General features: G+C 40.2%; 1 protein-coding gene across 1 annotated transcript; it reads right to left on the bottom strand.

The window, feature by feature from the left end:
• Positions 1-5114: 5114 nt before the first annotated feature.
• On the bottom strand, positions 5115-18736 carry MYOZ1 (myozenin 1). Its single transcript, XM_058029312.1, has 5 exons — positions 18661-18736; positions 17566-17747; positions 8888-9122; positions 6532-6691; positions 5115-5676 (listed from the first exon to the last, which is right to left on the bottom strand). Exons 1-5 carry the CDS (start codon positions 18734-18736, stop codon positions 5445-5447), a joined length of 885 nt encoding a protein of 294 aa, XP_057885295.1. The 3' UTR covers positions 5115-5444.
• Between the last annotated feature and the right edge of the window lie 1089 nt (positions 18737-19825).

Genomic DNA, 19825 nt, shown 5'->3' with positions numbered 1-19825 from the left:
TGGAACTAATTGCATGCCTGAGCCAGCACTGTGGGGTTTGACTGAAGCACTCCTCAGTGTAATTGAATTTGTGTAGCATCTGTGAGCAGGGGTTCCTGTGCCACAGGGCCCATGGCGAGTCCTTAGGCAGGCCAGCAGAAAGTTGCTCGTTTGTTTGTCCCTCCTTCCAGGGACCACTTCGTTTTCCCTGCAGTGAATGACGTAGGATGGGATTGTTGCTCCAAGCAGGAACTTCTCCCAGTAAGAACACAAAGTCCACAGAGTCCTTGTTTACCCTTTTGTGCAGAGGGATGTTTTGGAGCAGGAGTGCAGCATTGCTTGGTGGCCAGCTTTTTCACTGCTCTTTGTGTCCTCCTTGTATGCTTTTCTTCTCCCTAGCTGCAAATGCAGGAACCTGGAGTGAAACAATGATGTCTGAGCCTGGGAAGAGTTGAGACCTTTGTCAGCATTCTGTAGTACAATTACACTGTCTCTGTCTGAATTTCTAGAAAATATTTGTTCCCAGTAAGCCCTGTTACAAGAACCAAGAAGAACAACTATTTTGATTTGGCACCTGAAGAACTTATAACCATAAATTAATCTCATCTTGTGCATTTATTTGTTCACTGGATTTTTGAAAGGCAAATGTTTGTTTTCATTCTGGCTTGAGCTATACCTAACTTCTTCTGCTCCAATTTTTTAAAGGGTAGTCTGCAAATTTATTTGTGTCAGTTCTCTCTGACAGTATTTCAGATGATGTTTTGTTTAAATGAAAAACAAACTTTTAGAATTAAAACTCTTTGTAGAAACATTTTGTGTTTCTTTTATTGTTCATCAAAAGATCAAAATAAACATACAAAAAAGAACCCTGCAGGTTTTCTTAAAATAGTTGGACAACAAGCATTAAAAGTTTTGATGTAAATAATGTTTCTAAAAAGTATAATTGAAAATCAAAGTAATAGTTTATATTTGAGAATTTGTTTATTAAGCTGACTGAAGTTTAGGTTGCATTTTAAAAGCACTGCTTCAGGGTTGTTTATGTAGTTCTGTTCCCTTTACTGCATGTCTTAATTAACACAAAATATATCTGAGCAAGTACTTGTACTCCTTAAAGCTTCATGTAGGTTGTACTGCAAGCAGAAGATGATCAGCAGAGACAACACCTACCGTGTGCTAAATACTTAGAGAGCAAGAACATAAAGGCACTGCTAATTAATTACATTAGCTGAAAGGACTTTTACTAGTAGATATATGATTATAATTATTTTAATTAAGAATGTTTCAAATTCCACATACTCTCAATTCACAAAACTTTTGGAGTTCCACCAAATCTGTGTAATCTTGCTTCTGTGTCTGCCTGCAAGTTCTTGGTTATCTGTGGCCCTGGTCAGGCACATCTGCAAGACAGAACAGGCAACTTGTCTAAATTAGTTTATAACCTGCAATTTGGCCATAGATGAGATTGCATATAAATGTCTCAATGTGCTCTGAGCCAGCAGGATGACTTGAAAACTTGTGATACTGGATCAAGAGAGACTCTTCCGTGTGCAGCAGTGGCCCCTGTAAATTCCCAGAGCGGCGTTAGCAGCATTGCTGTGCCGGGGGGCAGTCCCCTGCAAGGAGGACGTTTTCCAGATGATCACATCTGTAGCAGCCTTCTGTGGAAGAGAACATGTACTTGCACACAAGCTAGTTAGGGGGAAAAGAACCTCAGTGCAGTGAATGTTCAAGCCTTCTACCACAAAACTGTACTTCCCATGGAGGGAAGTGCTCTGCTCCATAACAGAAATACCATAGGCTCTCTGGTGCCTGCCATGTTGTAGTAAGAAAAATGAATACATTTTATATATTCACTGTGTGATTTAAAAAAAAGTCAAAAAGGCAAAGCACATATTCTTTTAACAGCCTGAAACTCTCCCAGATTTTATTTCAGAGAGAGTAAGTCTGATGCCAAAGCCATCTTTTCTAAGTGATCTGTCAATGATCTGTCAAACTGTTCCCTTTGATTAGGGAATACATTGCAATCAAATGGAAACTTTTCTGCACAACACAGAGAATCATGCTAACTGTGCTACTGCCTGTCAAATATTTATGCAATCAGCTATAACTTCAGGCAAAGTTTTGAAACATCTGAGACCATATTTCTGGATAATATGATTGAGATTTTTAAATGCTTTTTTAAATTGCAGCCACTATTTTTTAATGCATTTTTAGCATAGCTTGGATTCTTTATCATAGAATTTGTCTTCATGAGAGAAACATTTCAAAACTTGGAAATTGTAAAATAATATTATTAGAAATGACAGTGTAAATAACTAAAAATATGAGAGCATTTTGTTTTGAATGAAAGATCTGAATGTCACAAAATTCTATGCAATCCATTTTTCAAGGGTGAGCCCCTCCCTATTAAATGCATTTTCAGCTGTTGTTCCATGGAATATAAGCTTAATATCCAGTACATCCTATATAAGGGAACTGTAGCCTTTTCAATATGAACTCAATAATTTGGTCTTTTTTATCTCTAACTATGATGATGCTGCTTAAAAGCAGTTGACTGACTTTTTGTTTTGTAGCTTCTATGTGGGAGAAAATCCACTGTAATTAAATCTAATAAAATCCTCTAATTCCCAATATAAACAATTCTCTGACATAGACAATTCCCCTGAGTCTACATCAGAGCCCAAGGAAAACAAAGGACAGGAGCTGTTTCTTACTTCCTTTTAAATATTTGATCATTATGGACAAACTTCTGCCCTGATTAACAGTAGCTGAAAGCCTTACTCAAAGGAATTATTTTTGAGACAGAATCTGAGTTACTGGTTTTCCTCTCACTTGTAATGTTACTTAGCATGATGACTAAGCTAGCATGTAATTTAGGCTGTGTAAACAACAAGACAATAGTTGTCTGAATTGTTCTACAACATGTAGTGTTGTATTTCTCATTTTGTACTAGAAACAAAAGCACATAAATCCTGCTTGACAGGATTTGAGATTGCAAGTGCACTGCAAAAGAAGAGCTATGTGCCTTATTAAGCAAATGTACCAAAACTGAGGAAACAGCTTACAAGTATGAATCATAGGAATATTATTAATACTTTTCAGTGATGCAATACTAATTCCAAGGACATTTCAATGTCTGTCTCCATTTAGGGTTTGTGTTAATGGGGTGTGTTGACAAAACCTCTTGTCCAACAGTATACTGTAAACCAGACACAGCTTTGGGTACATGCCCAGCCCTTTAGGTACCTGCAGGATCATGCTGCTTTCCTCGTACCTGGGAGCTTTGAGACTACACCACCAGAGAGCACTGTGCTATTTCTGCATGTCTTCCTTACCTGTCTCTGTGTGTTTAAGGACCTGTTTTATTCAGTCTTTTTTCCTGTGATACAGTAGAACTCAAGTGGTTGTTGTGATTTTACTGAAATTCCCAAACATTTTGCTGTTGTTGTCCTGTGTGCGCCCTGTGTGCAGCCCTTCCTTGACCTGACTAACCTCATCTGGGACCTTCACCCCACTTATGGCCCAGAAATCTCTTTTAAGCTCAGACCCACTCCTGGGGTCCTTTGTGTGAGTGATGTTGTTCAGGTGCTGGCCTGCACTCTGAGTCCTGGGTGGACCTGAGACCCGTGCTGTGATTGTCTGGGGCAGCCCCTTCTCAGAGCAGCCAGTCTTCTCTGCACCTTGACATTCCTGAACTGGCCCATGACCTGGAATACCTGCTGCTGAAAATAGATTGTGACATATGGCTACCAAACTATCTTGTTCCTGCTATTCCTGAGGTATTACACGAAAGCATAATGTATTCCACTTAAAAAAAAAAAACAAAACCAACAACAAAAAAACCATAATTCTAAATTGCAGTAGGATAAAATCTGTGTAAGAAAAGGGGAGACAATATTTTGCTTAATGTCACCTTTTTTTCTCTGAAATTTCCTCTGACTATCTGAATTTCTAGCTTTGTCATTGCGGACTGGATTCTTGTATTAAAGTACTTTTGAACTGAAAAAGAAATCCATCCTCCTTAATTACAATGCAATTGAAAAGCTAGATTGATTTGAAATATTGGAAAACAGCAACCTTATCTCCAAACAGAGCTCAAACAGAGCTTTTTCATTTTTGTTGAAATGTTCTCCAGACCAAAGTAGCACCTTAATATTTTTAAGTTTAGTCACAGAACTGAGTTATGGATACCTCTTAATAATATAATAGGATATATAATAAATGTTCTTTAGCCATGCTAAAGACCATTTAGCAATGCTTATTATTAGCATAATTTTAAAGACATCTCACAGTAGCCCTGTCAGTAGCTTTATAGAGGCTTGTAATAAAGACAACCACATAACTATCCCAAGAGAATAAAAATCAAATACATGGTTGCAGGAATTCCTAGACAAGGAGGAAAAGCTCCTAAATTAAAAGTACTTCAGTGGAAGCTGTCCCCATGAATAAACTATTCAGCCCTGCTTACAGGAGGAAATGTTGAGGCACAAGAATAGAATTCCAAACCAGTCTCCAAGCAGGAATTCTTTAGTGGTTTTCCACAGTGCCTGCCTTTCTTCCTATTTGTGTGGCATTGCTGAAACTGCTGCAAGAAATGGAATAGACTGTCATGGTGTATATTTGAATACGTAATGCACTGTGATAGGTGTCAAATTAGCTCTGTTGTTATTAAAGCATTTGTTTTCTTGCTCTGTCACTCTGGGCAAGCCATCTTACTTGGGTGTGCCTCTGTTGCTTCCCAACCTATTAACTTTATGTAAATAATGTAAAAAAATAGAAGAGAAAAACAAGAACCAAAAACCTGCTTAAGCTGTCGCCTTGTTTATACTCTGGACAACTGGGGGATCTTAGCTGACAGTGAAACACTTTAAGCTGTTTGTTTTGCTGACAGGCTGACTTGCGATTTCATTTCTGATGTTGTTCTCATTTCCTCTCAAAGTCATCATCCTTCCCCATCACTTTGGCAGTATTTTTCCAAGCTACCTGGATGTACATAAATCTTATGACCATCCCTGTTAGTCCTTGATCTTTCCTCCCAGGATAATATTCTCACTGTGAGATTGAAACTTTTGTTTCAATTTGCTAATCGCCAAATTCTTTCAGCAGCACTTTTTAAGGAGAAAACACAAAAGCTGTTTTTCATCTTGGTGTTTTATTGTTAATACATGACAAAACAGGTTTGTTATCAGTCAGACAGGCAGCATGCAGCATTGCTAAACAGAAAAACACTTCCTTAGTCTTGGCCTCTTATGTGCTGGTGAATAAAAAGCTCCTTTTCCTCAAACTGTGTCTGATTTAGATTAGCAGTACAGTGAAGAGAAGTTTAGAACCTGCTTGGGACTTGTCTTGGCTACAGGCAAAAGAAAGAAAGAGCTGACAGAGCTAGAGTTGCACTTTTCCTCCTTACTATCAACTTGCATACAGAAAGGGCTGAGAAAAAAAGGGAAGGTCTTGGCAGTGGGGATTTACAACTCTTCTGTTTCACCACTCATTGGCACATTGACCGCAGTCTGGTACTCTGAGAAGTCTCCTGAAGGCATCCAAGGTATCGGGGTTCTGTTGAAGGAGGGTCTTTTGCTGAAATTTTGATTATATATCATGAGAGATTCTGGGAGCAAAGGGCAGATATCAAACTGAGGCACTTTGAAGGTCATCCGTTTGGCTGCTTTTTCAAAACCCCCATAAGGCATGGCAGTCCTGGCATAGGGGAATACATGGAGTTAGCAAACAGAGCACAGGTAAGCAACAGGACTTATCAAATAAATAGTCCAAGTTATCAAGATTCTAAATTGTGCTACTCTTGCTGTTGGCTAACAAATCCTTCATGAGAACATACATGTATTCATTGCCCATGTACAAAAAATTATGCAAACACACACATATGCTGCTGTGCACTTCCTTCACCCTTGTTGCATCAATCTCATACACCTTTCAAACCTCATTTCACCTCATACACATCCATCAAACCATACACCTTTCACACCTGTTAGTTTTCTGTACATGTAGCAGGCAGAGGCTGCATTATTGCAGAAATTAGTGGGATGTGGGTTTGTTCTTGGTACTGATGACCTGGGGCTATGGAGGTTGGTGGCAAAAGTGTATAGAGAGGTTAACAAAAAATTGTTGCTGTCCTAGAAATATTTGTAAAACTTTCAATGCTTATCATATACAGCAGAAACATCCTGATTTGTATATTAAGGGCTGTGAAATCTATGGCTGCTGATCATAAGTATTTTTCATGACCTCTTGAATTTCAAAGGGTTGCAGTAAAAAACAGTGACAAGCTACATCTGGTCAAATGGGGAGAGAAAGAGAGGCAAATAGGATTAAAATCCTCTTATCCAACTGCGCTGGTTTTCTGTGCATAATCTGAATTAAAATCTCTAGGTCTTAATGTATTTTGTCTTTATAGTCTTCCAAACATTTCATCCACTGGAGACTGTGCTAAGCAAAATGAAGTGCAGCTAAAACTTATTTACAGGAGGGCTATGATCAGCATTATTGTGTTTTCTCTTGCTAAATGAACTGCACTGAATATCTAAGAGGACTTACCGGTTAAAAGACTTGTAGTGGGGGAAATCAGCTTTGGGGCTGTACGACAGCAAGTCCGTGGAGAACTGGCTTTTGTCCTCAGGGCTGATCCCCATCGCTCGTTCCCAAGGGGAAATATAAGTTTTAAATATAGTCACTTTTTTGCCTCCTGACTTCCCATCTGTAAACAGAGGAAGGCAAAGCACTCTAGTTAGATGGCACTCTTAACTGCATTGTGCTACTATGTCCTGCTACTGAAGTTGAAGCACCAGCTTTGTTTCCATATCCTGTAACTCCTACATCAATACAAGCTTTTATGGTTAGATTTCTGTTTTGAAAAGATGATCATACATCACTTCTGGTTTTTTTCCACAAAAGCAGATAGTACCACAGTCTAAGAGCCACTCATCCAGGAATTTGCATTAAAGCATGTATCTGGAATTTTTCATTCTTCTTTTTGCTCATATAGAAAGCACCAAAGTCCTCACCTCATCATCTCTTCCACTAATAGGAGGGAAGCTTCATATGAGGAAAGATGCAAACAATTTCTTCATTTACTTTTCTGTATTTTCTGTCAGATCATAGCAGACATGACATGGCATTTTCTTTGTGATTACATGAACAGATATTCACGTTTTTCCCCTTCTGAACTGAGATGTTAGACATAAGTCTGTCTCAATCACCTCAAGATGGCTAAAAGCAGTTTGCAAATATTATGTGGTATCTCTCTTGAAGTTAAAATCCTATCAGTGACTAAAGCTGCACTTTGTTGTAAAGTCAGACACTTGATTGCTAGAAATTTTAGATTAGCTTCTAGTTGCTCCATTAAGCAAATGAGTTTAGACAAGGGATTTCATTCTGCATTTCCCTTCCCTTCCCTTCCCTTCCCTTCCCTTCCCTTCCCTTCCCTTCCCTTCCCTTCCCTTCCCTTCCCTTCCCTTCCCTTCCCTTCCCTTCCCTAGCTGTGTATAATACCACCTTGCTAGTAAGAACATAAGTTTTGTATTGATATGTAGCACACTTATAATATTTTCATCCTTCATAAACCTTAAAACCCCTGAGCAATGATATCTGCTTAGCTTGATTAGGGCAGATAATAACAGATTAATGGAGAGAGACATTCTGGTGCTTTCATGGTGCTACATTTTGTGTAGAAAACAAATCCTTATGAAGTAAGTGGCAAAGAATGAAAACTATTATCTGAATCTTTCTTCTTTATCACACCTCCTTTGTCTGTCTTGCTTATTGCAAACCATGCCAAGTCCTGGGGTTCCCTGCTTTCAAAGAATTGCAGACATTTACAAGAATCTCTTTTTTAATTTAAAAACGCCCTAAAAACCAACTACTCCCCACTTTTTTGTGTGAAGTATTTAAACTAAGCAGTTTACCAGCAAATTGATTGCTAGAGTTGAAACAAAAGCAGCTGGGATCTGTCTCTGCAGTGAAAGCTATAGGATGATATTAATCCTCCTTCTCCCTGCACACACAATAACAATGAAGAAAAATCTCCTGTAAGAAAACTGTAGGAGTCTATACAGTTTGCTTTTTCACAGGAAATGTGAAAGCTGATTTTGATATAAAATGCACATTATTCCAGAATGTAAATGAAAATACTTGGATTTTACAAGACTTTACATTTACAAATCCATTTGGTTACTCAAGGCAGTTATTCCTGGTTCCCAAGCAAATTTGATTATATATATATTTTTTAATCTAAAGGGACTGTTAAAGTGATGATTACATCTACTGACTCTTATACTATGTATTTGTTTCTAGAGATTTCTGGCCAAACTAAACAGAGGATAACATCAGGCAAAGAGTAAATTGAATTAAAACTATTTTTACTCATAAAGATATTGCCTCGGTGGCCCAGTGGTGGTTACCAGATAACTTTTAGGAATATTGCTGCTCGTTTCTGAAGATTATCCAAAAAGTGTTCTTTTTTTACATGGAAGCTTTTATTTGAAATCAGGGCTCAGACATTCAAGTCTGATACTCAGATCAGACTACTGATCTCAAGAGTTAATTCCAGTGTCTCCAGTGGTCAGTGTGAAAGCCTTGACAGGGAGTGCCACACTGGCATGGCACAGCTGTACTGGCCTGGCCTACTGCTCTACCAGCCTTAAGAGCTCAGCAGAGAAGTCTCCTGTAATTTCTGTGGTCCAGCCAAGCAAGGTATTTCTCCCTCCTGCCTGTGGTTGAGCAACATAGAAGAATACAAACAAAACCATCAAACTAAAAGCAGTTCAACTCTTCTAGGCTTTACACTAGAGCTTTGGAAGAATCCAAGAGTTAGATTAATTTGCTTTTCCTTAAGAGTAGGCTTGGCATGTGGTCTGATAGTTTTGGTTTCTTATTCTTGCAGAGGGATACTTGCCTTTGTCAGTACCATCGCCTCCTTCTCCAGCACTCCCAGATGATTTCCCTGCGTGCTCCCCTTCCCCATCTCTGGCGCCTGCCCTGCTCGCAGGCCTGGGAGGGGCCCCGGGCTGCTGCTGCGTGCTGGAGCCGTGCTGCCCCGCCGCCCATCCTCCCGCCATCCGCCCGTGGCCATGGCCGTGAGCATCCTCCCCGTAGCTCCCTCCCGGCGGGATGAACTTCTGGAAGTGATCCTAGGGGAGGAGAAAAGAGTGTGCCTGAATCTCTGCTACAGGACATGGTGTATTCGTGTTTGTAGGGCTGGCTCCCAGATTGTGAACTCCTGAGTCTCATTTGGGGCTGGGTCCCAGAATGTGAACTTATGAGTCTCTGTGATCTGACCAGTTCTGTGTCTCTGTTACAAAGCCAGTGGCAGAACTTCATGTGAGTTATTCCCTTTATTCAGTATAGCAGCAGCTGTGGAGCAGCAGAAGTGGCAATGGAAGCACACTCACCTCATAGTCATTTTATGTGATCAGGGTGGTGTTGTCCCCACCAATGATGACTATGAAATAGAGGAGGAGGTGAAAGGAAATTTAGCTTTTGCCAGAACAGGTAGAAGTCCAAACAGAGATAACATTGGCTAACCTGTGGGAAAGCAAGCCTGGCAAGAAAGTGTTTTCATGTCAAAGTTAACATAACCCCAGCTCAATTACAATGTGGGAATTAAGTGTTACAGGTAACCAGAACAGCAGGGTCTCTGTGACAACACAAAAGTCAGGAAGATATCTGCCTTTTTGCCAGTTTTCCGTATATATAATACCATTGAAGGTCTATATGAAAGTCTGCTTGGGGAGGAGTATTTACATGTTGAGAAAAACTGAAGAGATAGCAGCCTGGGAAAACAGAAAATACTTCCTGGAGACAACAAGAGGAAAATGACAAAAAGGAAGAATTTTGTTTGTAGCAGTATGTGAATTAGCAAACCAAATCTAACCAGCAACAGGGTAAGAAAGAAAGAAAGTTGCATGCATCAATAAAATTAGGTTGGTCTTATTTTGCAGACCATTCACTCTTCCTTGGTCAGGCTAGAGGGCACAATCTCTGCAGTATGTAGTAAAAGAGCAAACAATCCATGCAGGATTTATTAACCTTGTGGTGTACATTTTGGCACAATATCCTGTCTTTCCACACAGAAATTTTCATAAATGCTTGTGTGGAATAGAAACTGATATAGTATGTTTAGAAAAATGTTTCACATATTGGTCATAAGTGACATCAAAACTAGGCTCCTATCAGACTTTAAAAATATCTCTTGTGTAGTACAGCCCACACAGCTATATAATGCAAGTAACCTGGGTTATATATCACATATAGTCTCTCCTGTTGGACTAGGAGATTGGCTATTAGATGCACAAAGATGCAACAAATACACATTAATGACACTGAATGAATCTGTGGTTCCTCATACTGCTATTCTATCTGTATAAATCTCAGGCTGCCTCAGACATGGCTCTCAAAGGCTTTAGGCTTTCTCAGGGCTCTTACACCTAGCACAGTTTAGCAAAAAGAAGCTTTCCAGGCTGTAAACAGGCTTCCAAGGCCAGCTGTTCAGTCAGCTAAAAATAGTCGAGAAGTGAAAACCCCACAAGGCTCAAGGCAGAATTAGCTAACCCTCTGCTCCCTGTGTCTCCCACAACAGTGTCCAGGGTTTCACAGCAGGTCACCCGGCTGCAACCCAGGCAGGCAGCCAGCTGCAGGCTGAAGTGGCAGAGCTGGTTCCCCCAGGGCCTTTAGGGACTGTCTGTCCTTCTCCTAGCTGCAGGGAATTCCCTTTTTAGGAACACAGGAGATAATGTTCCCGTGAATGTCAGGAAGCACTGAGAGGGGAGAGGATTGTGAGCATTAAGCTGTACACAGGAGCTAACTGGGCAATCTGCTCAATTATGCATGGCAGCTATGTAGCTGTAAAAAGGCAAACTGAAAAGGGGTATTTTGAGGGTTAGGGGTCAGAATGAGGTTATTTTCAAAATGTTAATATATATGCAAGGGCAATGCTTCTACTGATTTGCTCACTACTTTCAAAACTAAATTTGCATCTGTTTTCCTTCTAGTTTCACCATGCATGCTCGCCCTTTCTGAGAATTATGGGCTTATTTCTCCTTTCTGTGGTTACTTACATGCCTCTCCTGCAAGAGAAAAAAAAGCATCAGCATAACATGAGCTGCAGTAAAATGGACTGTTCTGTTTCTGCTCACAGCAGTATTTGATGTGACTAGGGAGGGGCATCATTGTCATCTGGTGTTATTTTAAATTGCAGTATTATCACTAAGTAGGAATGAAGTTTCTCTGGAACAGAAGGTCCGCATCAGGAAAGCCACTCCTAAATCTTATTTAGCTACAAATTAAATTAGTTTGATTTGCCTTAAGCTAATTTATCATTCTTCATGGGCCTGCTGAGAAAACATCTGATCTGCTAAAAGCAGGCAACTCCATTCAGATAGGAAGCACATGTTTTCCATGCAACACCCCAGTTACTCACCTGCTAGAACAAAAATATAATTTTCTTTAGTTTTGGTCACCACAATTGTTTGTCTTAGCTCAAATTAACATGAAGCAAGGAGAAAATAATCTTTTTGAAAGATTTTCCAAGACAGTGGAGCTCAGGAAAGACAGCCTCAAGCAGGAGTCTCAACATAGTCAAAGCTGCATAGGTACAGCTTTGTCTCCAGTACATACAGCACACCTCTGGTCAGAGTTTTAGAGTGAAATTTTAGAGTTTTGGAGCTCACACTTGAGGAGAATGCATGTCTTGGGCCACTGCTAACTGCATGTGGAACATTTACATATATGCATATTCACATCATAAAACCAGCCTCTCTGTTAGTATTGATTGACTGTGTTGGTGGGAGTTCCAGGAGAGAAGTCCAGGAATGTCAGCTGAGATGGCTGACAACCTCCTGCTGGCTCTGGGGACAGATCACACGGCTCCTCCTGTCTGTGCATTGGTGGAGGTAGTGGATATTATCAGTCCCAGGGCATCCCTAAATCCACTCTAATAAGAGAGCACTTGGTGCCAGTTCATGTGATGGGTCCCCTGGGTTGGCTAAACAAATTGGGCTCATGTCTTTCAAGTCCTTAATGCTAGCAAGTGCCTGCTCTTGCAGGCTGAGTGCTTACATGGACAAATTCTGAATTCCCTAGAGCATGTGCCTAATAAAAACTAGATAATGAAAGATGATCCAACTAATGGGGCTGAGATCTCTGTGTATCTCAAGGCCCTGACGTCACTGCAGGCAGTCCCCCAGAGAGACACTGTGTGCTCCCCTTCAGCTCCTTGCTGTGCCTTAAAGAAAATGATTGAGGCCACCAAATGTGTTTCTATTTCCACCTCACTGCTAAAGAGCTCCCCAAATGTTTGATGCCTATGTAGTTACTAACACTTCTGAAGTTACTGGACTGCATCGTCCCCGTGGCAGCCACTCAAATGCTCCTTGATGGTGGGATGGAAGATTTAAAATTCAGACACTTGCAGAGTCTCATAGACTGCCTGCTGTTTTTATCAAAGCGTGGGCCTCAGTCCTTCATTTGGAATTGCATAGCCTTAAACCTATGACTCATTTTTTAAAAAGAGTGAAAATAAGAAGCTGTAGAAGGATCTTACATTTTTTTTCAAACTTGCTACCCTGAGAGGCACAGTAGATTGAGCTCCTGCTTTCTATTTCCAGGTCCATTTCTGACTTGCTGTGTAATCTTAGACAAAATATTTTTTGCTTCTGTGCATGAATTTACCCATCTAAATAACAGGAATTTTTATCTAATGCTATCCAAAGTTAGACACATATTATTTGTATAGTTTATATCATTTTTGTCACATTTTCTTTGTAGATAAAAGAAATTGTGTTTCAGAATTTTGGTCCAGAGTCTTCTCACAGTGCTGCAACAAATTGGAGCATGATGGAAAATAAAAGACTCTTTTTTTCTGTTACTCTGCTTTTTCCACTCCAGTCACTTCTTGAATAAGAATGCATCAGACTCCTTGTTCACTCTTCCACAGCTTTGGGTATAGTGGGACCCCTAGGTCTTCTGCACCAATCCAGCTCCAGTGCAGCAAGGCTCATTTTGTTAAACAAGTTACAATCTCACCTGGCTCACTCCACTTAGGTCCTACCCTGAGAATTGTATCTTAGTCTGCAATTATCCTGTAATGTTTGTTCAAGAGGTTTAACGTTCTATTAAGAACAGAACTCCTAGAAAAATTATTTTCCTAACATTTCCCCTTTAACCTTACCTCCACTGATCTTGATTGACATTCATGCAAGTACATTAAGGGGCATACAGAGGCAGCACTGCATGCTCTGTAATAAACCAAGCAGCTGCATGATGACATTTCTCCATGGTTGTTTTCCTTCAGACACTGTGTCATGCCTGGCTATTCCTCATGTAAGATCTCTGAGGCAGGTTGGTGCTGTACTGCTGTCTGCTGTGAAGCATCACTTTTGGTTTGTAACATAACCACTTCCATTTTCTTCCTGCTACTTCTGCCTGCTCTGAGTTCTTGTCCAGCACTGAAAAGAATACTAATTCCTGCCATTTTCCAGAACAGCAGTAATCCAATTCTTTAGATTTCTTAGATTTTGTTTCACAGTTGGTATCAGCTTAAAAGAGACCTCTTGACCTGAAGTCCAGCAGAAATTGCCAACACATTTTAGTTTGTTTTCATACAAGCTTTGCCATGACTGGAAGCTGCATTTATTTTAACTTGTGGATGAGTGTAAGAAAGCACCAAGGTGGGGATTTTGGTTGTGGGTCAGTGTGGTTTTTGAGGTACTACTGCTCATAATTGTCTATTTAGATATTGGTTATTTTACCTTCGTAATTATTTTAAGATCTGATAATAAAACATAAAAAGGAGAGGAGAAAAAGGAAAGTCTCCTACATGTAACCCAAATCAAGCCACAGGTGTTGACTAGCAGAAGGACCATATTTAAGGATTCTTACTGGAAGAGAGATGGAGTAATGGCAACATCCAAGACACATAACTATGGCTTTGTTTTCAGTTTCCCATTCATGCCTGCCAGCCAGGTGTTAAAAAGTTTCCACTTGATGACAGCAAGCTCTTACACTGAGGTTCGAAAGCAGAGGTGGGATGTTGAAAGGAGTGAGGGCAATAATGAGTGAGGCTGCAGGACTAAGAAATATTGTTTCATGTGATCTTAAATGTATTTGAGGCCAAACAACTTCAGCATTATGAAGGAAAGCAGTCTGTGAACTGCTGATCTATTAAATGCTGAACAGTGAAGTGGGATTTAGGAGATCCAAAGACAAGACTGAGACCCTATCTTTGATTTTAGGTGACTCATTAATCTACCCCATGTTTCAGTTTCACTGTTAAAAAATAAATGTAGTGATTTTCCTCATTCTCTAGTCAGCCAGAGGATACAGTAATAGAGCACACAGCAAGATAGGATTTCATCATGGTCTTTAGTCAGTAATAAATTATATCTTGCAGCTCCACAATGAAGTTGAAAATATCCTCTGAGACATGGAGAGAATCACAGTTCCTGTGGGTGGCACAGCCTGGGGTGAGGAGAAGAAATTCTACATGTGGTTTACTAGAGAGGGCTCAGAAGAGCCCAGCTTCTCCAGCACAGCACAAAACAAGGAGGATGTTGCCCAAATTCTCCCTGTTTGGCAGGATATTGGTGTCAAACTCCAATAAACCTCCCTAAAACCTTCCTCTTGTACTGTATATTTGCAAGAAAAGAGAGTCACAGTATTGAGAACAGCTCTACAGTATGTGGTGCATTTCATTTTACTCATGTTAGGAATGGTCAGTCCTTTTGACTGGGGGTTTAGCTACATTTGCCTTTAACTGGATGGGTAGAGCTGCAGCAGTGGCAGAGAGTGACAGGTTTTCACTTTTGCATGGGGCTGTCTGACATTCATGTGCACACAGTATTTAAGTTTCCTCTGCTACAAGTAAGGAGAGTGATCTGATTGTCCAGTGTGGATTTTTGGCTGGAGGAAAAGAAGGAGGAGAGAAGCAGAAGGGTGGGTCAATGACACATGACTGCTGAGATCTTCTCCCTTGTGTGGAAGCTTTATGGCTACAGCACAGGCTATTCTGGAACCCCTTATATGGTTTGGATTTATTTTTAATAACCTTTCTCTTTGTGTGCTTTTATATTATATTATCTTGCTAGTAAACTTCTTTTGGGGGAAAGAAACAGTACATACTCCATCCCAGACCTGCCTTGCCCTGCTTTCTTAAGAGTGTCCTGAGAATATTTTAAGACAAGACAGTTAAGAAATCTATGATATAAAAGCAGAAAACACATCACCAGCTTCAAATTCCTTCACTGTCCACAGCCTCAAAAACACAAGAACTTCTTTGGAACAGGGAGCAAAGGACATGGAAGTTAATTGGGAGAGAGAAGTAACTGGGTGTAGCAGTAGGACTTCTTACTCTGCCATTATCCTCCTCACACAGTTATCTTTTGTTTAAGGTTTCTTTTCTGCATCTGCCCTTGAGCAGATAGAGCAGCAAGAAAGGAAAAGAAAAGAAAACTATTCAGATACTGCAATCAAAGGGCTTTTTGATAAGAGTTATTTGGTGCTAAGGTCAGGGGCTGCGCTGATGGTTTGGGAGATAACAGACACAGATTTGTTGCCTTTACCTGCTCAAGAGCACCCAGCTCTCCGAGACAATGGCTCAGCTGCTGTGATTGCTCAGCTTTCCTTAATGGTCTGACTGCAGCAAAGCAGTGATGAGAACAGTTACCTGCAAAGGCAGTGGGTGCAAGCAGCGAGCTCCTGGAGCAGCCAGAAAACAGTAACAATTATCTTTTGATCTTGCTAAACTGAGCCCAAGCGAGGGCTGTAGACAGACCAAAGTCTTCCTGCACTGACCAATGCAGTGTTGCTATCTCTTGTCTCTCCATGAATGTGGAGAGAAGGCCTGTAAGCGAATCATGGAGGATTTTAAGCAGAATGCCACCTGGTTTGGAGACCGTGCCATAGTTCTTCTACAGCAAAGCAACAAAGAACATCCTAGCTTTTTAAAGGATTTTCTAACCCCCAACTACATTTCCCCATGGCATAGGATCTTAACAGCCATGCTGACAGATCTTGGGAGCAAATGTGTGCTTACAAAAGAGAGATATCCACTACAGAAGGAGTATGGAGTGAAAGTCAGGCACAGATTAATAAACAAAGCTGCTAGCAAAAGATAAGCAATTGCCATCAGCATTTATAATGTTAGTCATGAAGTGACTGTGCATGTCCAGTCTTGAGTCAGTTTGTCACAACTTTTTTATTTTGAATTGTTCTGATTGGACATTCTTTAGTGACACCCTCAAATTTTTATCACTTTGGACTCTAGCCTTTTTATTCCATCAATTTGTTATTTTCTCACTGCCACAGATTCTCACATATGAACTTGGCCCTCATATGTTTCAGGAACTCTGAGATTGCTGAGTAGCTGTTTATGAAAACAGCATGCATTTCTCTAGGATATTCATCTGTGGAGTCCAAAGTTCAATATTCATTCTCACATTCTTTCTGGGAGATAATTCACTGAAGAAATGAGCTACCTAAAACACAAAGAGGTGAAGAAACTGACCAAAGTTTAACATCATGGGATATGCTTGTTATATCTCTGGTTTGTCATCCCTCATCTGTAATCTTACTGTTAAATTTTAACTCTTTTTTTTGTTAGGCATCTTTCCACATTCTGATTTTTAAATTGGCATTTCTAGAAGTGAACTGCAGATATTTACTTATTGCTGCTTTTGAAAACATCAGAATGCTTAAAGATAATGTGTTTTTTGTTTGGCAAAATATTTTCTTCAGCTTTACTTTTATTGTTTTTCTTGAGTTTCCTTGGACTGGAAAATAGATGCCATAAAGGGATAAAATGTCACCAAACCAACTTTAGAGAACATCAGAAGATGAGGTGGTATATCAAAATGCATATGAACCTTAAACATTTTCTATTTGTTTTACTGAATCCTGATAATCATGTGAATTGAGTTTCATTTGTAAAAGTTTAGGTGTCTTCAAAAGACTTTACACCTGCAACTAGCTGTAAAAAGGAGTTATAACAGTACCAATGCAAGGGAAAAGGAAAAGAAAATGAATGTTTGTATTTATATACCATATCTGAAAGGAAAATGTTTTAGAGGAAAACAAACTGGACTTCTAGCAAATTAACTGAAAATATTGCAGAGTCAGGTTAGAGGTTTCACTTGTGGAACTTGCAGATTCTAGCAGAGGACTCTGTCCAGCAGAAAGCATAAAAGTATCCTAGACTAAAAATAGCCCTGGTCTACTGGAGTTGGATGGATCATTGCCATCATGCAAAGAAGAAATGGAATGGGTACAAAACCAATTAGCCCTGCCCTGAGTTCTGAACACTTGCCAAACATGCAGCCTTCCTTCATCACTCAGTACTGAATTTTGTCATGCTTCTGTATGTGTGATACCAAATATTTGCCAGAGGACACTAATGCTGCTGCCAAAAGGAAATAAAACTTGTGTATTTATGTAATTTTGTTTTCTTCTTTCACTGCTTTGCTAGCAGACCCTCCCTACCCCCTGCCCACACACATTAAAACAGATGAGAGCTTGGGCACACTCCATTCCTGTTTTCCCTGAGTGTATGGAGTAGCATTTTAGTCTTAATCTTCAACTTACCACAGAATTGTCAGTGAAGGCATCAGGGTTATTCTCATAAATGAACTTCTCCACTCTTAGCTGACGTAATTTGAACATCTTGGATCCTTTGTTGGTGAGGAGAGAAAGCTCTTCTAGCATCACATCTCGGGGGATGCTGATCTTCTTCCCCAGGTTCAGCTTGGACACCTCTTGTGGCATAGCTACAAAACATACAGTGGGACACTTTAGAAGGCACTCTGGTCTATGTCTTTTGTCTGTTTCTTCCTATCATCAGTAGTGACTTCAAGCACCCAAATTATCTTCTAAATTAAGATTTTAGGACATTATCTATGCACCAAGTCTTTACATTGAAGATGCTTTGGGTATAGATCTTTGGTATTTACTCTGGACTGCAATCAAGGCAAATCTGCAGAGAGAAGTGGCATAGGGGTGGAGCTAGATGGGTGTCTGCCACATCTGAAGCATCTCAGTCAGTGCAGCAGGATTTCTTGGCACTACTTCAAATGAGTACTTTTCCAAACCTCTGAAACCTTCCTCATGCTGTCAAAAGTAAAGCAAAGATAAGGACATCACACTTATTTAAAAGTTACCCTACCCAATATACACATATTCTGTAGAAAGAAAAATGTTCCAGGTTATATTCTTCCTGCTCTATTAACTGCTCTAAGAGATCTTGTCTTGCTCAGCTGATGAGTGCTGGAATTAAAGAAACTCTCTCACACAGAGAGAAAACAAGTATGAAACAAAAGTTGTAAGAGAGAGAACGACGTAGAATAAATCTAGGCACTGCAATATTGACCCCTGTAAAATATCATGTTCTCTGTCCATTTACACTGATCTGCATCCAAATTAATGCTGCAGGAGAATACAAGTTTGCAGAGTGCAGTCTCTGTTGACTTTTGGCCTGAGTGTGTGCAATGCTTTTCAGCTGTAAGACAGAAAATGTGATGTGGTTGAAGGCTGGGCTTCAGTAAAATTTGTGGCTGTGCCTCCTGGTATGTTCACTGCATGCCTTTCTTTGGGAGTTCAGTTTGGCAAGGTGTGAGATTTGAAAGGCCGAAATTCAGGTTGAAATCCAAACAATTTTTACATGTGCAGTTTTGCATATCTTACCTTCATGTGTCAGCTTCCCAATGAGTTTAGTGGACTTTTTCCTTTTAAGAGGAGCAGGAGTCCCTGCAAGGGGCATTCCCACAAAGGGTTCTCTGCTTTGCTCTAAACACACAAGGAAATGGAGAATGAAACACTGGAAATGTATTTCTTGCCTCTCTTTTAGTTGCCATCTACAGGTAAAAGATACACAGCCTTCCTTTCCCACACTGTTTTTTTTCTATCCCTTCCCCATGATGGAGCTAGTGGAAGGTGTCATCCCATACAGGAAATCATCAGCAGGCCATTCTGGGGTTCTCTGGAGACTCAGCATGCTGACAAAATATGGTAGCAGATCCCAGCAGAAGCATTGCCAAGGTGCCCTATAGCACTCATCCAAAAGAGGCAATTTAATTGCAACAAGGCAGTCTCTCAGAATCCAGGTGTGCTGTAAGGATACTCTGTTATTATCTTGTGCTGCAGTAACAGGATGCCACTTGGAAATTTTGCTCTATGATGCCATGTTATAACAACATGCAGTTATCATTAAATGGTAATATATATTTTTGGATAAAGGTTTCAGGTCTGTCCAAAAGTTATTTGGAGCACTTTGCATCATGTGCAGTTCTGGTTTGGATACTTCAACAGTCCTTTTAGAATTAGAATAGGTACTCAGAAAGCCACCAGACTGCAAGTCTGGAAGGGAAAAAAAAAAAGAAACAAAACGAAATTCCAAGTAGTTCTGTCTTTTATGACTGCTACTGTTTTGTTACAGAAGGGCTGGAGGAGGAAGGCACAGGAAAACCTGTTAAAGTTGTTCACCCAATTTGTTTGAAGTCACTTCCATCTGTATCTTATGTATTGATCTTATCTGATACCATTTTGAAGGGGGAAAGAGGAGAAGAGGGATATTCCTTCTGGTACAGTGTTCCCCATCTCTGTCCCCAGATAGGATGAGATCTGAACTGCAAAACCAGGGAAAATCAGATGCAATCTCAGCAATTCCATTTCAGGCAGCTTTTGAGAGTCCTTCTTAGGGGTTATTACACATATTGTAAGTAGAGCAAATGTCTTGCCTTCGCTTCAGTGCTGTCCATGCCCAAACAACAGCACATAGGGGACAGACCCCACCTAATATAATGCAATACAATACAAAGAAAAATGGGCAAAGACACATTGGCTTCAGCTG

This window comes from Melospiza georgiana, chromosome 8 (genome assembly GCF_028018845.1).
Source record: "Melospiza georgiana isolate bMelGeo1 chromosome 8, bMelGeo1.pri, whole genome shotgun sequence".
NCBI classification, from domain to species: Eukaryota; Metazoa; Chordata; class Aves; order Passeriformes; family Passerellidae; genus Melospiza; species Melospiza georgiana.
Note: the sequence above shows the minus strand (reverse complement) of the source record. Positions and strands in the feature narration are given on the sequence as shown.

Coding starts and splice junctions, on each gene's coding strand:
- MYOZ1 (XM_058029312.1), bottom strand. CDS start 18,736: ATGCCCCTTGCAGGGACTCCTGCTCCTCTTAAAAGGAAAAAGTCCACT. Junction 17,748..18,660: donor TGGGAAGCTGACACATGAAG/GTAAGATATGCA, acceptor TATGTTTTGTAG/CTATGCCACAAGAGGTGTCC. Junction 9,123..17,565: donor CCTTCACTGACAATTCTGTG/GTAAGTTGAAGA, acceptor CTCCTCCCCTAG/GATCACTTCCAGAAGTTCAT.